At 49.0% G+C, this 14,263-nt stretch overlaps 1 protein-coding gene across 1 annotated transcript; it reads right to left on the bottom strand.

Moving 5' to 3' along the window:
* Window positions 1-12,013: 12,013 nt before the first annotated feature.
* KRP23_13841 (uncharacterized protein) lies at window positions 12,014-13,621 on the bottom strand (the record flags this gene model as incomplete). Its single annotated transcript, XM_067884603.1, has 4 exons — window positions 12,014-12,042; window positions 13,057-13,170; window positions 13,257-13,487; window positions 13,567-13,621. The coding sequence occupies 4 exons, from the start codon at window positions 13,619-13,621 to the stop codon at window positions 12,014-12,016; spliced, it is 429 nt and encodes a 142-aa protein (XP_067737996.1).
* Window positions 13,622-14,263: the final 642 nt, after the last annotated feature.

Genomic DNA, 14,263 nt, shown 5'->3' with positions numbered 1-14,263 from the left:
TTAGCTTGGCGTCTTCTGGCATGAGCTTCTCTTTTGCGGTATGCAACGGACTCCGTAGCACGTAGTCTGGACGCGCAGGTAGTTTGTACGGAGTGAACGCTAGCATTGTCGTCTCCGGCAGTGTCCAAAATATATCAAGCAGTGTCGTGTATGTGATGCGCGTTCCTTCTACCTGAACAGCGCATAGATTCACAGATAAAGAATGCGCACAGGACTGAGTAGGCCAACCCCTCCGCCCAGTGGGAGTGAGCGGATGTCCCGATGTGTATCGTGATAAGGACACCTGCGACTGTGACGAATTGCCTTGAGAACAACGGTAGAACCTTTTGGTCGAGTTGCCTGTGGCTGGTATCCAGGACACGAACTTGCAACAAGGACCAGGAGGTATGGTATCCAAATGAGTTTATTATGATGGGGTGGGCGATCGACCAAGAGTCGACACCTCGTCCAAAAGACGATATATACGAGGCTAGGCTGGCAAGAAGCGGCGTTCGCTCCCTCACCCACGAGAGACTAAGCGACAGCTTCCATTCGCAACAACTTAGCAAGCGATGGCAGTCTGCGTCGTCGACGTCGTCGAGTTCGAGGTGGTGGCAGCCGGCGTGACAGCAGGGGTCTCCGTCGTGGCAGCAGGTGCCTCCGTCGTCGTGGTCGTCGTGGTCGTCGGCGCCGTCGTGGCAGCAGGGGCGGCCGTCGTCGCGGCAGGCGCCTCCGTGGCCGTGGCAGCGCTAGAGGCCGTCGACGTCGTCGTCGTCGTCGTCGAGGACGAAGAGCACTTGCCCGAGAAACCGCTCACCAGGTCGTACACGTTGAGCACCAGTCCGCTCGTGGGCACCGTCAGGTCGCAGTCAGGCGGGTTCAGCGCGGCCACCGACTCAATGAGCGACTGGCAGTTGTCCGACGCGCACATCTCCACGTACTGGGCGTCGTCCGGCAGCGACGTCGAGTACAGCAGGCTGAAGCCAGAGTCGTCCGAGCAGCCCTGGAACGAGCTCAGCGTCAGCACGCTGGCCAGCGTCGAGTACGCGGTCGTCTGCTCGGTCGACGAGCACGTTTCGGCGGCGACAGAGCCAACGAAGGCGGCGGCGGCAACGGCGAGGACGGTCTTGGTGTTCATGGTACCTGGTTGGCGGGTGTGTTTGGGGAGGAGGCTAGTTGGCTGTGTGTCTGAAACAGAGCAAGTTGTAGAATGAGACGTTGCATGTCTGGTGTGGCGGCCGCTTGGTGTCCGAACTGCAGCCGGGTCTGACGCTCACTCGGACGGCAAACTTGCACGACCCAGACCCCCCACCTGATACTGGCACGGACGTCCGATCTCTTTGAACCAGTCTGTGGCTGGGTTCTGGCTGGCTGAAGCGGACGCGAGGCGTATCTTTGGAGGACGACTGGTGTTGCACATCTGTCAGAAGGTGGGACTCATGAGCGTTGCACACGCTCGAGCGGATACACTGCCCAATCTACTGGATTTGCCATACCCAAACAACGCTAGTTTGGGTGTCGATGTGCAGAGCATGGGCGGATCACTTCAACCAGGCGTAGTTTGGGCTCCTTCACAGTGTCCTCAATGAAACTGCGGAGAATACACCCCGAGATCAGAAGTGCGCAACCTGGGGGGGGGGGGGGGGGGGGGGGGGGGGGGGGGGGCAGGCTGGGCCCTCTTGCTGCAAGCTGCTTCAGTATATGTACTAACGTTAAGAGAAATTAGTTCGACATTGCCCGATTCGACTGAGGGCCACAGAGACAAGGCCCTTGCCGCTAAGGTGACTGCTCGGACGTGCGAGTTTGCTAGATGCACAGAGCTGCTCGATACAGTATGTCGCGATAATGTTTTTTTAAAAACAGTTTTGAGAAGTAATTCGACCGACAGACTTGCTGGTAAGCACAGTAATATGCAACATTGGGGAATAGAGCTGTTTTGTGCAATGCACGGATGTATTATACCAGTACATTGTAATGTTACTCAGACTTCATGCATGTATTATTTTTATTACGGAAATAGCCCTGACCTGAGGCGTCGACCGAGGATACGTCGCTGGGGCAGGTGGAGTTGACTACGAGTTTGTCCAGATGCTGGAGCTGACGAAAGTTTAAGACCACTCTACAAGATCGCGACATGCGCTAGCGCGCGCCTCGCGCGTTGACGTTTGAAGTTGAGCACGATATTTGGTCCAAAGCAGACCTTTTTATTACAAATATGACCAAACCAATTCCTGTCTCGCACATTCCAGCGTTGGTAAGATCAATTTAATGTAGGATAAGCTTAATTATGCCGGAGACCCTATCCCTATTATGTCCAACTATTATAGCAATCTGATTGTGTCTCTAGTAAATAATTTAGCCAATGACCAACTTATTTCCGGGAAATATCGGAAAATTCAATTGTTACATTGCAATAATCTATACAAATGTTAGGCATTCTCACAATTATTTGATAAGTTCAATTTCGTACACCATTGGAATGTCATTCCACTAAAATACCGAGAAACCTTCTTGCGGCAAGGTAAAGTCATTTACATTCGAGTAGCCGTGCTGGTCATGATGCGAAGGGTAGCTCGAGGGCTTGACACCCCAGCTGAGACCATGAGCCAATTGATGGCTGCTGAAAAGTTGTTTGAAGTGTTTTTAGTATCCGCAGGATTAGCTATTGAGGCCTTAGATGGGATACATTGCTCACACGCTCAAGAAGCTAGTTTTCATATGCAAAATTCCTACTCCTACTAACCGTTTTTACGCTTTTCTTGCAGACCAAGACGAACTCTACAGCTCGAGCTGCCGATGGGCTGCTGTCTTGGTCAACAGCCCTCGGATACTCCTCGCAAGTATTGAATATGGTATGCAAGCGGTATTCAAGCTCCCTCTCTGACTTGCAATTTGTGGCTAAAATTTGTGATAAGATGGCAAGCGCACTTGAAGAACGCAACCTCCGCGCAGATGTGCAAACCAATGATGCGCACTATTAATGATCTGTGCGTGTTAGTAAAACGTCTAGTTGCTAACGCAGATGTGGCCTCTCGGTTAAAGTTCGCGCACGATGCTGCTCTCCTGGCGATAATGTGGGACACGATTGGGAGGGTAGGCGACATCTGCTTCCTCGCAAGCAGTAGCTATCACTCACGACATCCAGCGAGCTGTTCCTGCAAATTACTCGCATAATGACGTCTATCGAGCAAGGAATTTCCATGTACAATACATCCAAACGGTGGCATCTGTACATGCTCCGCTCGTTCAGCCTGCTTTGATGAACCACCTGAGTATCTGTTCCCGCTTGTGGCACTGTACGCCGTGGTAGACCTGTCTAGCGGACAGACGAACACCCAGGAAGAGGCAGTCCTGTACTGGGAAAGTCTGTAAAATGACACAGGAAACATGTGCCAGCCAGCACTGAAACAAGGATGAAAGCGTACAAACGTTGCAGACAACATTACCGAAGTTATCAGTGATCCTCCGTACCTTCGTTACGACGTGCTGCGAATGTGGACGTCACCTTGCAGTACGATGGCGCACAGCCAATCACGCACAAAATAGCGGTGCTGCCACATGAAGGGGCACACTGCTTGCATCCAGCTTAGAAAGCATCTTGGGCTGACCAGTGACAGACTGAGAAGTGTAGAAGACGCTGTAGTGGGATTGCCCAGCGTCCCTGCAGCTCACAAAGTGCAGGCTCGAATGGAGACCGTTGCCGCTGATTCGTCACACTAGCTGGCTACCACTCTTGCTGCCGCTACAGCATTGACACTCGCTGGCTATGCGTTTAACTGGTACACAAACCGCACATGGGAAACGGCAAAGAAAAGAAAGAGTAACAAAAAATGAGCGGATGAAAAACAGCAATCAACATTATCCAAGTACTTTACCAAGCGCCGCTACAGATACCTGCACAGACTGATCAATCCAACGTAAAGGCATACAAAGCCTGGACGCACTCGCTCTGGTCCTTAGTTGTGCCGACGGATCGCACCACAAACAAGCGCTTGTATAACTTCGACACCAAGAAGCTGACCACCCAAGGCGTCGTTATTGCGAAAACGTTGGTGGCAGCTGCGAACCTCCCATCCAGAGGCTTATCGCTCGCTCGGCGCCCAACACCTTGCGCTTAAGTCAAACGGGTCCATCGCTGTTGCATGTACGTCTTCGTCTTACCAGAAGTTAGCTGTCGACCTTGCATAGCAGGTATCCATCTATATCCTGTTCATATAGAGCCAAAACACACATATTATTGCATAAAGGTTGCCACAGACTGGGATCGAATCAGTGACCTGGAGGCAAAGCCTTCTGCTCTTCTCGAGTGAAACGGGAATCGACAAGATCCAACAGCCGATTGTTGCCGTCCTCTGGTTGCCTGTTAGCCATGGCCACTTCCTTCAGCTCGACTTGACCCCGAATAACCCACTCTTCCAGTGCTTTTATTGGCGTCGTAGTCCTTCCATCGGCTCCCCGCAGTCCACCATCCTCCCCCGCGGGCCTTTTCGTGTAGCGATCACGGGTGACCTCGACTAGCCTCCGGTGCTATTCCCATTCAGTTGACAGGGATGATCCATCCACTTCTGCGTATATCCCTTTGTTGCTCGGTGACTGTGTTCTTTGCCTGATGGACATGGATGTGGAGTACCCTTCCTTCTTCTTGCCTGTTCTACTGCGTTTCGAGTACGCCCATTTAGCAGTATATCTTTTAGATGCACCGGCGCCGTAGGCAGCTGTCCTTTTGTAACCGCAGACCCACCATTATCAGCTTTGAATGATAACAGGCAATACACTCGCATATCGGACTCCTTTTTCTGCTGAGCTATCTTCTCTGTTGTCCCCTCACATACACCGCTGGGTGTTCGGGTGAGTGATAGTTTGCACACGGCCCCTTGAATTTGTTAGTGGGATGGTGAATCATCCCTCGGCCTCTAACAAACACTTCGTGCGTAGTTTTGGCGGGCCCGGCGGTCATCCACTTCTTATCGTTCAGTCCCTTCGAGTTTACTTCTGGGTGAATTATCTCCTGCACTTGGAGTCACAGCTCGTGTATCAGGACCCAATGCATACCTCGTGACTTTATCGCTTCCTTTCTAACCGCTACGGTGAACTCGTAGTGGTCCAAAGGAATAAGTTCGTGGGTGGCTCGCGTCCTCTCGCGCTGTCCCTGATAATAGACCAGAGTCAGTACAGACAACGACAGTGAAATTCGTACCCCCATAGAAATCCGCACCCCCTGAAGTGGGACCTACAAAGGCAAGTATAAAAAAAAAGTAAGACAGCCAATTTAAAGTATTTTAATCCAATCAACGGGCTAGATAATTAATGGACAGCACGTCAGTCTGTTCCACCACTCGTGCATTTCGCCATTATGGGGAGAGCCACCATGGCTCCTAAAGGATCTGACAGTCAAGAAAAAGCGTGAAGATTTTTAAAGCGTCCGTCATATTGGTTGCAAGCCCACGTCTCGCAAGTTTGACATCCCGTTGACAACACTGCACGATTGGAGAAGGCAAGCGAAGGATATAGCAAACTTCAAAAGGGCCGCAGACAAGCAATACACTAAAAGGACAGGGGGCAATGAACATCATACCTTTCGCCCACGACATGGTGACCTACATGAAGGATGTGCGTCGCGAAGAAGAGGTAACACAAAATAGTATGGCTTAAGTAATCTGCTAATAGTACTAACATATTATTTGTAAAGTATTTGTGCACAGGAAAGATGATAGAGTATATAAAACAAGAGCATCACGCTTGGTTAGATATGTATCTAGCATCGAAGTCAAGTGACTAAAGACGTGTGAATGCACTGATGCGCTTGTGTCAGCGGTTTGCACAGCGGTAAGCATCAATCATTTTCGAATATTTAACAACTTATTCTGACAAATTTGGTTTATTAACTTTTGTTTAGACACGGGTTTTCAACGCAAAAGCCACACCATGCCAAGCAAAATGAATCTTCATTGCAGCAGATGCATTTAGAATTTACGGTCAAGTTTTGGGATCAATATAACCATTTTCCAAGGAATGCTATCTACAATGTCGACGAAACAGCCATTTATTTTGACACTCCACCCCACAAAATTTAGGCCCTCAAGGGGAGAAGTGGATCTGCAATAGTGAAGCACGTGCAGAAGAATTCTGGAAGACTGACAGCTGTCCTCACAATTCGGGCTGACTTTATGGCATACTAAAACTAAATGATTTTTACGATTTAGGAAATAAAAAACTGCCAATACTTTTCATTCTGCGAGGGATGCCTGGCGGATCTATGGAGACAAATGAGTTGCCAATGTATCCAAAAGGACACGTTTGCACGGTCCAAGAAAATGAATGGATGGACGCAACTGTTTGGGAGTTTTATATTGAAAGTTTGTTTAAATTTGAAATAGAATCTCCTTCTGTCCTCCTTCTCGATAACTTCGACTCCCATGTGTCGGAAGGAGGACATAATGTGGTAGCAGAGGCTACCTCAGCACTTGTGTGCGCTGTTCCACCAAACAGCACATCCGTCTGTGATCCTCTTGATGTTGGGGTTATGGGTCCGCTCAAGAAGAAGCTGACAGCCGGGTGGCTGTCTGAAAACATTAATGGTTGCGCGCACCGCGCAGCAAAAGAGACTTGCTGCGGTCAAGCGCACCATTTTAGCATGGAAAGACAATAGCTAGCACTGTGTTGTTCGTAGTTTTGAAAAAGCTATTCCGAGATATCATGTTGTCCAAGTATAGAATAAAAATACATTCTTTTTTACCAATCATAAATCGCAAATCACTTAGGGGTACGGATTTTTTTGTCCAGTTGTCCCGTCTACCTTGTATGGCGGATATAATTCAGTGGGGGTACGGATTTCACTGTCGTTGACTGTAGTTTTGATGCGAGTGGAAGCCTCCAGCTGATTCATTTCACGGCCGATTGGCGACCTTTGAAGGTGACAGTGGCAAACCGTTACTTCCGCATTCAAAACGAGCCTGAAGAAGGCCGCCTTTGTCGAGGTTAGGGCTCGCCACAGAGCAACCTCAATCACCGTGTCCTCTATAATCCTATAGTAAAGGGACACGGTACTTATGACTCTAAAACGTAATACTTCCACGTCAAATCAAATGACTGGTAGCTGCAATCATATACAGTGCTTTAGACTACTGCATACGAATCTCATGTAAGCAGCAAGGCTCTCTTGCTGCTCCTTCCTCAATATACCTTACTTGTCTTTTTTCCCTCCGTTCGCTCAAGTATCCTGTCCCCTGTCTCCTTCTCCAGCGCATCGCTACACTTCAATAGCCTTGAAGCCGTCAACTCTCTCTCCCGTTAGATGTTAAGATCCCGCTGCCACCTCGAGGCCGAAGAGTCGCGCGTCTTAGCCATTAAACCTGGATGCCCGAGTGCTCAGCATGCCATAGAACCACTGCGAAATGCGCTAACATGTGCGTGACAGCATTGGATGGCGTTCCTGCAACACAATTTCAACAAAACGACAGGCCTTGCTGCAACACAACAGGGTTCGGCACCACTAGGAGCACCGCACGACAGCAACACACGAGAAGGAGGTGAGCACGACGTGTAATCTATTCCCGATAAGGTACAGCTATCGTAAAAGTTACGGAGGTGGTTTGCAGATATTCTCAGTAGACAGCAGATCCGACGAGATATCTGAAAGAGTTCACAGCGAAGGACGACGACACATGAACCAAGGCAACAGCGCCTCCAACGCCGCAAATACCGAGCATTTGACTCCTTTAGCGGCCCCTCCCCCTCCTGGCAATCACCGCCTGCTCACAATACGCGTCTGTGAAAGGAGTTACTGCGATCTAGATTGCAGCATATTGAGCGGATGGAAGAGAAATCGCAGATAATGACCAAGTATTTACAGATGGCGCTGGACGCACATGAAGAACTTGTAGCGATGTTTGCCGAGGAAAAAGAAGACGCAATGCGTCTGGCAGTCGCAGCCGGAGCGCCCGCGCTCGACGCAGGCTGCGTGATGTCACACACTGTGGTGCTCGAAGAATGCTGCAACATTATGCTAGCGAAGCAATAACAGAGGACACATAAACACAGAGTGAAAAGGAATATAGGCTCATCGCTGTAAGGCATTGATGTAAGGCAACAATCCGTTCGATTGGCACCAGTTACTTCATAACAGTTGCGAGTAAGTCTACATCGGTATCTGCTACTGATCGAGCGATCTTGTTGGTTCTAGTTGTCACATCTGGCTGCGTGAGTATCATCCACATGATTCGTAGGCGCATGACAGCAACATCGTCGCGCGTAATAGTGGTCTGGATCAAACGAAAACTGTCCTTCATCATGGAGTACGCTTGAGCAATACATAGCACGCCACACGACGTTCCGTCAGGTTGTTCAGGAGCGTTGATCCACACACCACTTACTTCAACCGGGTGTTCCGCCGTTGGCATTGTCTCGTTATGCCATTATCTTAAAAGGTTAGCCACCGTCCCTTCGTATCTATCTCCCATAGTAGCTCGATATGCATTGCTGCATAAAGGTTCGTAATAGTACGAATTGATGCGGGGGAAATCGTGCTGATAATTCAGGTGGACAATAATGATTCCCCAATGGATATCACTTAGGTGGACGGGCAGCACAACGTAGTGGAACCTTGAAATCCTATCCGTTGGTGGTTTCCCATGCCCAAACGTTGGAGCGTGCGAATCCATAGTGTAGCAGTCCCCCAGTGAGTTGCATATGCAACGAAGGCTGAAGTCAATGATCATATCATTCAGCATTCGATCTCGCGCCAACATGCCGACCAAATGATCCACCTTTACGGTGCCCACACCACTAGATAGCCGAAACGTGGAGCCGAGACATGCATCGCCAAGAATTTTAGTAACATCGTCCGCCAGCGCTTTGTGTTTTTCACCTGCTGTGCTTGGGGTCAACTCGTCCGAATCAGTTTCCTCATCAAAAAGCTCTGGGGTTGCCAATATGTTGTCCCATTTGGTCGAGAGAACCCATTCCATGTCTGCCAACCAGGCGTCACACTTTCTGCGGATGTCGTAGAACGATTTCATTCAATAGACAGCTCCACTTAAGTAAGCCGGAAACACGCAAGCGGTTAGTAAACTAAAGCAACACAACCAGCATCACAATGACAGCAACACAACGTTGTACGAAGCAACATTGTGAAATTGCGAGCACCACAGCAACACACATCTGACGAACCTGGTGAACTTTGGCGTTCCCCCCCGGGAAGAAGGCGATTATCTCTTCTGTTGTACCTTCGAGGTGATCCGAATCAGAGAAATTGCCAAAGTACTTCGACTGCTTCCGTTTCATCTTCTCTGCTTCTACTACCGCGTCCAATTTCGCCACCAAGGTATTGGGAATCACGTAATTGTAGTCATAGTCACCACTACAAACATATTCACGTCTGCACCGTGCAGTACGTGCGCCCACGAAGTCATCCTCCATGATAACAGGGTAATTTTGAAGCAACTCGCTGATGTGGTACCTGTCATTGTTATTGCAGGCCCACTCCAGTACCCGGGACAGGGGTGGCACACGTTTATCCGGAAGCGTTATGGCCGCTAGCTTTTGCGGTTTAGATGTCGTCTCCAGTCGAGCTTGCTTCATTTTTTGTCGTCGGTTGTGCCGGGGTTTCGCTTGGGGAAACTTGAGTACTTCTACTTGGCCGTGTTTTTGAGCGGTAGATTTGGTTGGATATTGCCCTCCCTTCGCGTGATCTTCTGCTTTGGTCGGTAGGTTCTCGTGAGTAGGCAGCGGCGTCTTGGTTGGGCACGTTTCTGTCTTCCGTCCCCAAGTTTGGGTCAGTGTTTGGCCTGTAGAAGAAGTGATAGTCCGGCCACCACTGAAACTGGAACTTGATCTCGCTTTAATTGTTGGAATCTTTACAAGACCAGCAGTTGGAGTTTCCATGTCGTCTAGAATGTATTCTTGTTTCACATCCGCAAGCTGAGCGTTTGCACTAGTACCACATACTCCGTGTTCCTGTATCTCTAGCTCCTGAACCATGTTCATTGTATCGATGAGGTCTGCAGGAGTAAAATCAGAAGCCGTATCACTTTCATTGTCGCCCTCAAGATCATCCGACTCATCCGATTCATCCAACTCCATATTTTCATGTGAGACTGTCGCGGTTCCCGCCGAGCTAGCTCCCAGTTCTCGCATACTCTTGTCAATAATCTCTCTCCACGATTTCAATGCCGTGTAGAACGCAGGTCTCGACAACCCCGCGAGATGCTCCATTACTGGCTCAAATGCGGCTTTTGCATAGCAATATTTCTCTTCCGAGGAGAGAACCACGACATTTGCACGCTCACGCCGCCGCATTTTCACGTAGATCACTCGGCGGTTAAGCTGACGAGATTCGCGCTCTTTCCATGTCGCGATATGCGGTTGTGTTACATCTAATGTCACGGCTTGTGTTGCTGGTTGTGTTACTGTAACGGCTGTAGAAGGTTCTTGTGTTGCTTCAACGGCTTGTGTTGCTCCACTATTTTCGTAGTCGTCTGCAAACTGCGTCAAGCCGTCGTGTGGGAACGACTCTCCAGTGTTTCGCAGCTTGTCTTGTACAGCCAGAAGCGATGCTACCCCACCTCTAAAATCGTCATCCAGCTTTGACATTACCGCCATATCCCAGCGTGGAGGAACGCTTGACGCCGGCATGTTCTCAAATCGGTGGACGCGGGCAGCAATATACATCAGGTGCTGGCAAGGCAAGTTGTAGGTGCAGTAAAACAGATATGAGCAGGACCACTCAAAGTCATTGCACTGATACACATGCCCTCATATGCTTACTTCCCATTCACCTACTTCAGACCCTCGCTTAGCACACACCATGTTCTCAGAACTGACCATGAAATAGTCCCATTGGCAGCGAACGTTTGCAAGTGTAGATTGTTCGCCACGAGTGTAAGAAAGTCTGGAACGCATTCAGGTTGCCGAGATGTAGTCAAGTGCTTGCGGATGGCAGTGATTTGCTGTCGAATAATTGTGGCTTGGTGAATTAGAAGTCCACTAATAGTTGAGTCGATCTGTGGCCTCTTGCCAAGAAGAAGTTTGACTTTGTTCCAATTCGATTCGATCCGATCGTGGTGTTTCCAGCGGTGAAGAATGTACCTCGGACGTGATTTGCCCACATAGGGGCACAGGTTTTCCAGTTTGCCTGAAAGTACTTCAGAAGTTCAGGGCACTGTTTTGCACAGGTTTGAGTAAAAATGGTAAGCCCAGATTCAAATTTTGCCTGGGTGTCGCTGAAGTCAACACAAAAAGCACACACAATAACCAGTAACATAGAAAACAACACAAATATAAGCATCACACAAAGCAACATTAATACACCGGAACGTGCAACACAGCACATCCGTACCAGTAGACCAGCTTCGCGAAAGCAGTCTCCATTGAGTCTCTCTGGACCATTGTCAAATCAAATTGGGTCCTTCGACAGACCTTCCGCCAATAGGTCAGCGCATGAAATTGACAGAGAAGAGCAGTAGCAGCAGGAAAGGCCTTTTCGAGGACGCGCCATTCAACAAAATCCTTGTCGATAACGATGGTTTGAATGTCGTTCCAAGACGGATTTTTACGCTTGAAAAACTCAATGATGTGCTCCATCGTAACCGCCTTCTGGTCAAGTGCCAAGAAGTCAATCACGGGAATTCCTTGTCCTGTAGCAGAGGTGACTATGAGGCTGCCTATATAATACAACCAAATCAAAGTCCTGTTAGCATACCTCTTATCCAGGTGCAATAAATATCAGCTCACAAATGTCGCTATTACCTACATGAAAGCCCAGGTTATTGGTGCCGTGAGTCCAATCCATCACCAAGCCGTCTTCCTACTGCTCAAAGCTCCATTTTGAATCGATGCCTGCATCGCAATGACGTAAGTGATATCCATCTGATCCTGAACAAGCAGGACGTCGTTTTTGCAATTCTCTCCAGCAAAATAATCCAGGATAGCTTTGGATCGCTCAATGGTTGTCGTTCCCAGTACACGTTGCAGAATATTTCGTGTTTGCTGCGGCGTTAGAACCATATCTGTCCTCATACTAGTACAATAAACAATGTTAATAGAGATAGTTAAATTTCGCTACTACTGGTAGACAATAACAACGATACAATAGAGAAGCCAGATTCAACAGAAGCACCCACCAAGCTTATCCGACAAATATCGGTTCATGTCGGCAGTGCGCGTCTTCATTTCGGTCAATAGACCCAGTTCTTTGCGGACCTGGGGTGCAAGAGGCATCGACTTTGCTCCGCGGTACGAGTCAAAGATGATTTTGTTGGTTTTGTGATTGTGCAGCGATATCTGTACATCAATATTCGGTTAGTATCAAGTAGATGGTTCCGATAATACTGTAGGTGCACCTCCGAGCCTGGAACAACACACGCCTGCCACTTGACCTGCCCGTCCTCGACAATCTTCTCCGAACGCACATGAAATCCTGCTTCACATCCGGTATACCTCGAGTCATGATCGCGTAGGCCCTCACCACGAGAAGCCTGTGAAGCTCCATGCGTACACCACATTCGCTTAAATGTGTACGTCATTTTGAGTGGAAGCTGTGTTGCTCCAGCCCGACTAAATCAACATAAAGTGAATTTTTAGTGTGAGCAACACAAGACCTAAAACAACATAACACATACATACCTGTTGTGCTTAGCCCGGGTTTCGGAGCTTCTAACTCGGGAACACAAGTAGTTCTTGACCGCGTAGCTCTCCAACGTTGCTTCAAACTCGTCCCAACTGTCAAATGCTTCTTGTGGTAGCTCCGGCACATAATTTGTGCCTGATGAATGGGTTTTCTCCATTTTTTCACGAGCTTCCCAAGGTTTTGTTCGACGTGTTGGCTTTCGGGCGGGTTGGCGCGTATGATTGCTATTGTGTGGCTTTTTCGGCTATCACTATCCGTCTCGTCGAGCAACGCTCTCGTTCTTTTTTTCTGTGACGGTTTTGAGCGCGCTGGTCCTTTGTTTCGTTTTGATCCAGCTCCTAGCGCTAAATAAAGGAACCCACCAACGAGCAGCAACAACATCAAACAACATACGCAAGCAACATCAGCAAACAACATAATTATAACAACACAATAATAGTAAAACGACTCACAGGAAATGGTGCCCTCCACAGTATCATCACGCGTCTTCTCGCGAGCAGCATCCGCCGCAACAGCATCGTTCGGGTCTTCGCGAGCAGCAACATCGTCATTCGGGTCTTCAAAACCTAAGCAAACAACACAAACGATCAAACAACATAATGAAACAACACACTCACGTAACATAACCAAACAACACAGACAATCAACTTACGGGAACTGGTCCCCTCCGCAGCGCCATGCTCTCGGTTGTCGACGGCAGCGTCGTCAATCAGTTCGTCGTCCATTTCGACGGCATCCACAGCGTTCACGTTATCATCATCTAGTCCATCGTCCGGGTCATTATCCGGTTCGTAGTTGTCGTCGCTTTCAGTGTCCTTGACGAAGCCATGACCAGCACGAACGTAGTCGACCGGCTTTTGCGCTCGAAGTGACTCGCGTCGCTCTGTAGCAAGCGTTAGCAGCATTAATCACACTCGTGTTAGGGCCCAGGATGTACCAGCTTCTCCATCGAACTTGCTTACTCTTGATTTCCTCTGAACGTGTGCCCACGCGTGCCTTCTTCGTCGTACTCGACATCTTCTCCCCCCCCCCCCTTGGGTCTCGTGGTGGGGTTCGTGCGCGCGCACGTAGCGGGCGTCCCTTTCCTCGGCATCCTACCTGCCTCGCTCCCGGTTCAGGCAAAAACAAAGGGGGGGGGGTCGTACTTAATCTATTTTTAAGATCCCACAATTTTTTGAGATTGAGTGAGAATTTCTTGGAAAGTAAATTGGTAATTAAAATGGAATAAAATACACAAGCAACACAAACAGTGACTGTGTTGCTCTCAACCCGTTGTCGTAGGGTTGTACCAATGTTGCAGGAACGACTCCGGACAGCATTCTTGCATTCACCATTAGGGCCTTTTTGTGCTTTGGAATGGAGCATAGTCATATTTGTAATAAAAAGGTCTGCTTTGGACCAAATATCGTGCTCAACTTCAAACGTCAACGCGCGAGGCGCGCGCTAGCGCATGTCGCGATCTTGTAGAGTGGTCTTAAACTTTCGTCAGCTCCAGCATCTGGACAAACTCGTAGTCAACTCCACCTGCCCCAGCGACGTATCCTCGGTCGACGCCTCAGGTCAGGGCTATTTCCGTAATAAAAATAATACATGCATGAAGTCTGAGTAACATTACAATGTACTGGTATAATACATCCGTGCATTGCACAAAACAGCTCT

The sequence above is a fragment of the Phytophthora ramorum genome (genome assembly GCF_020800215.1).
Source record: "Phytophthora ramorum isolate Pr-102 chromosome Unknown Phyram_PR-102_s0019, whole genome shotgun sequence".
Taxonomy (NCBI): domain Eukaryota; phylum Oomycota; class Peronosporomycetes; order Peronosporales; family Peronosporaceae; genus Phytophthora; species Phytophthora ramorum.
This window is presented reverse-complemented; position numbering and strand designations above follow the sequence as displayed.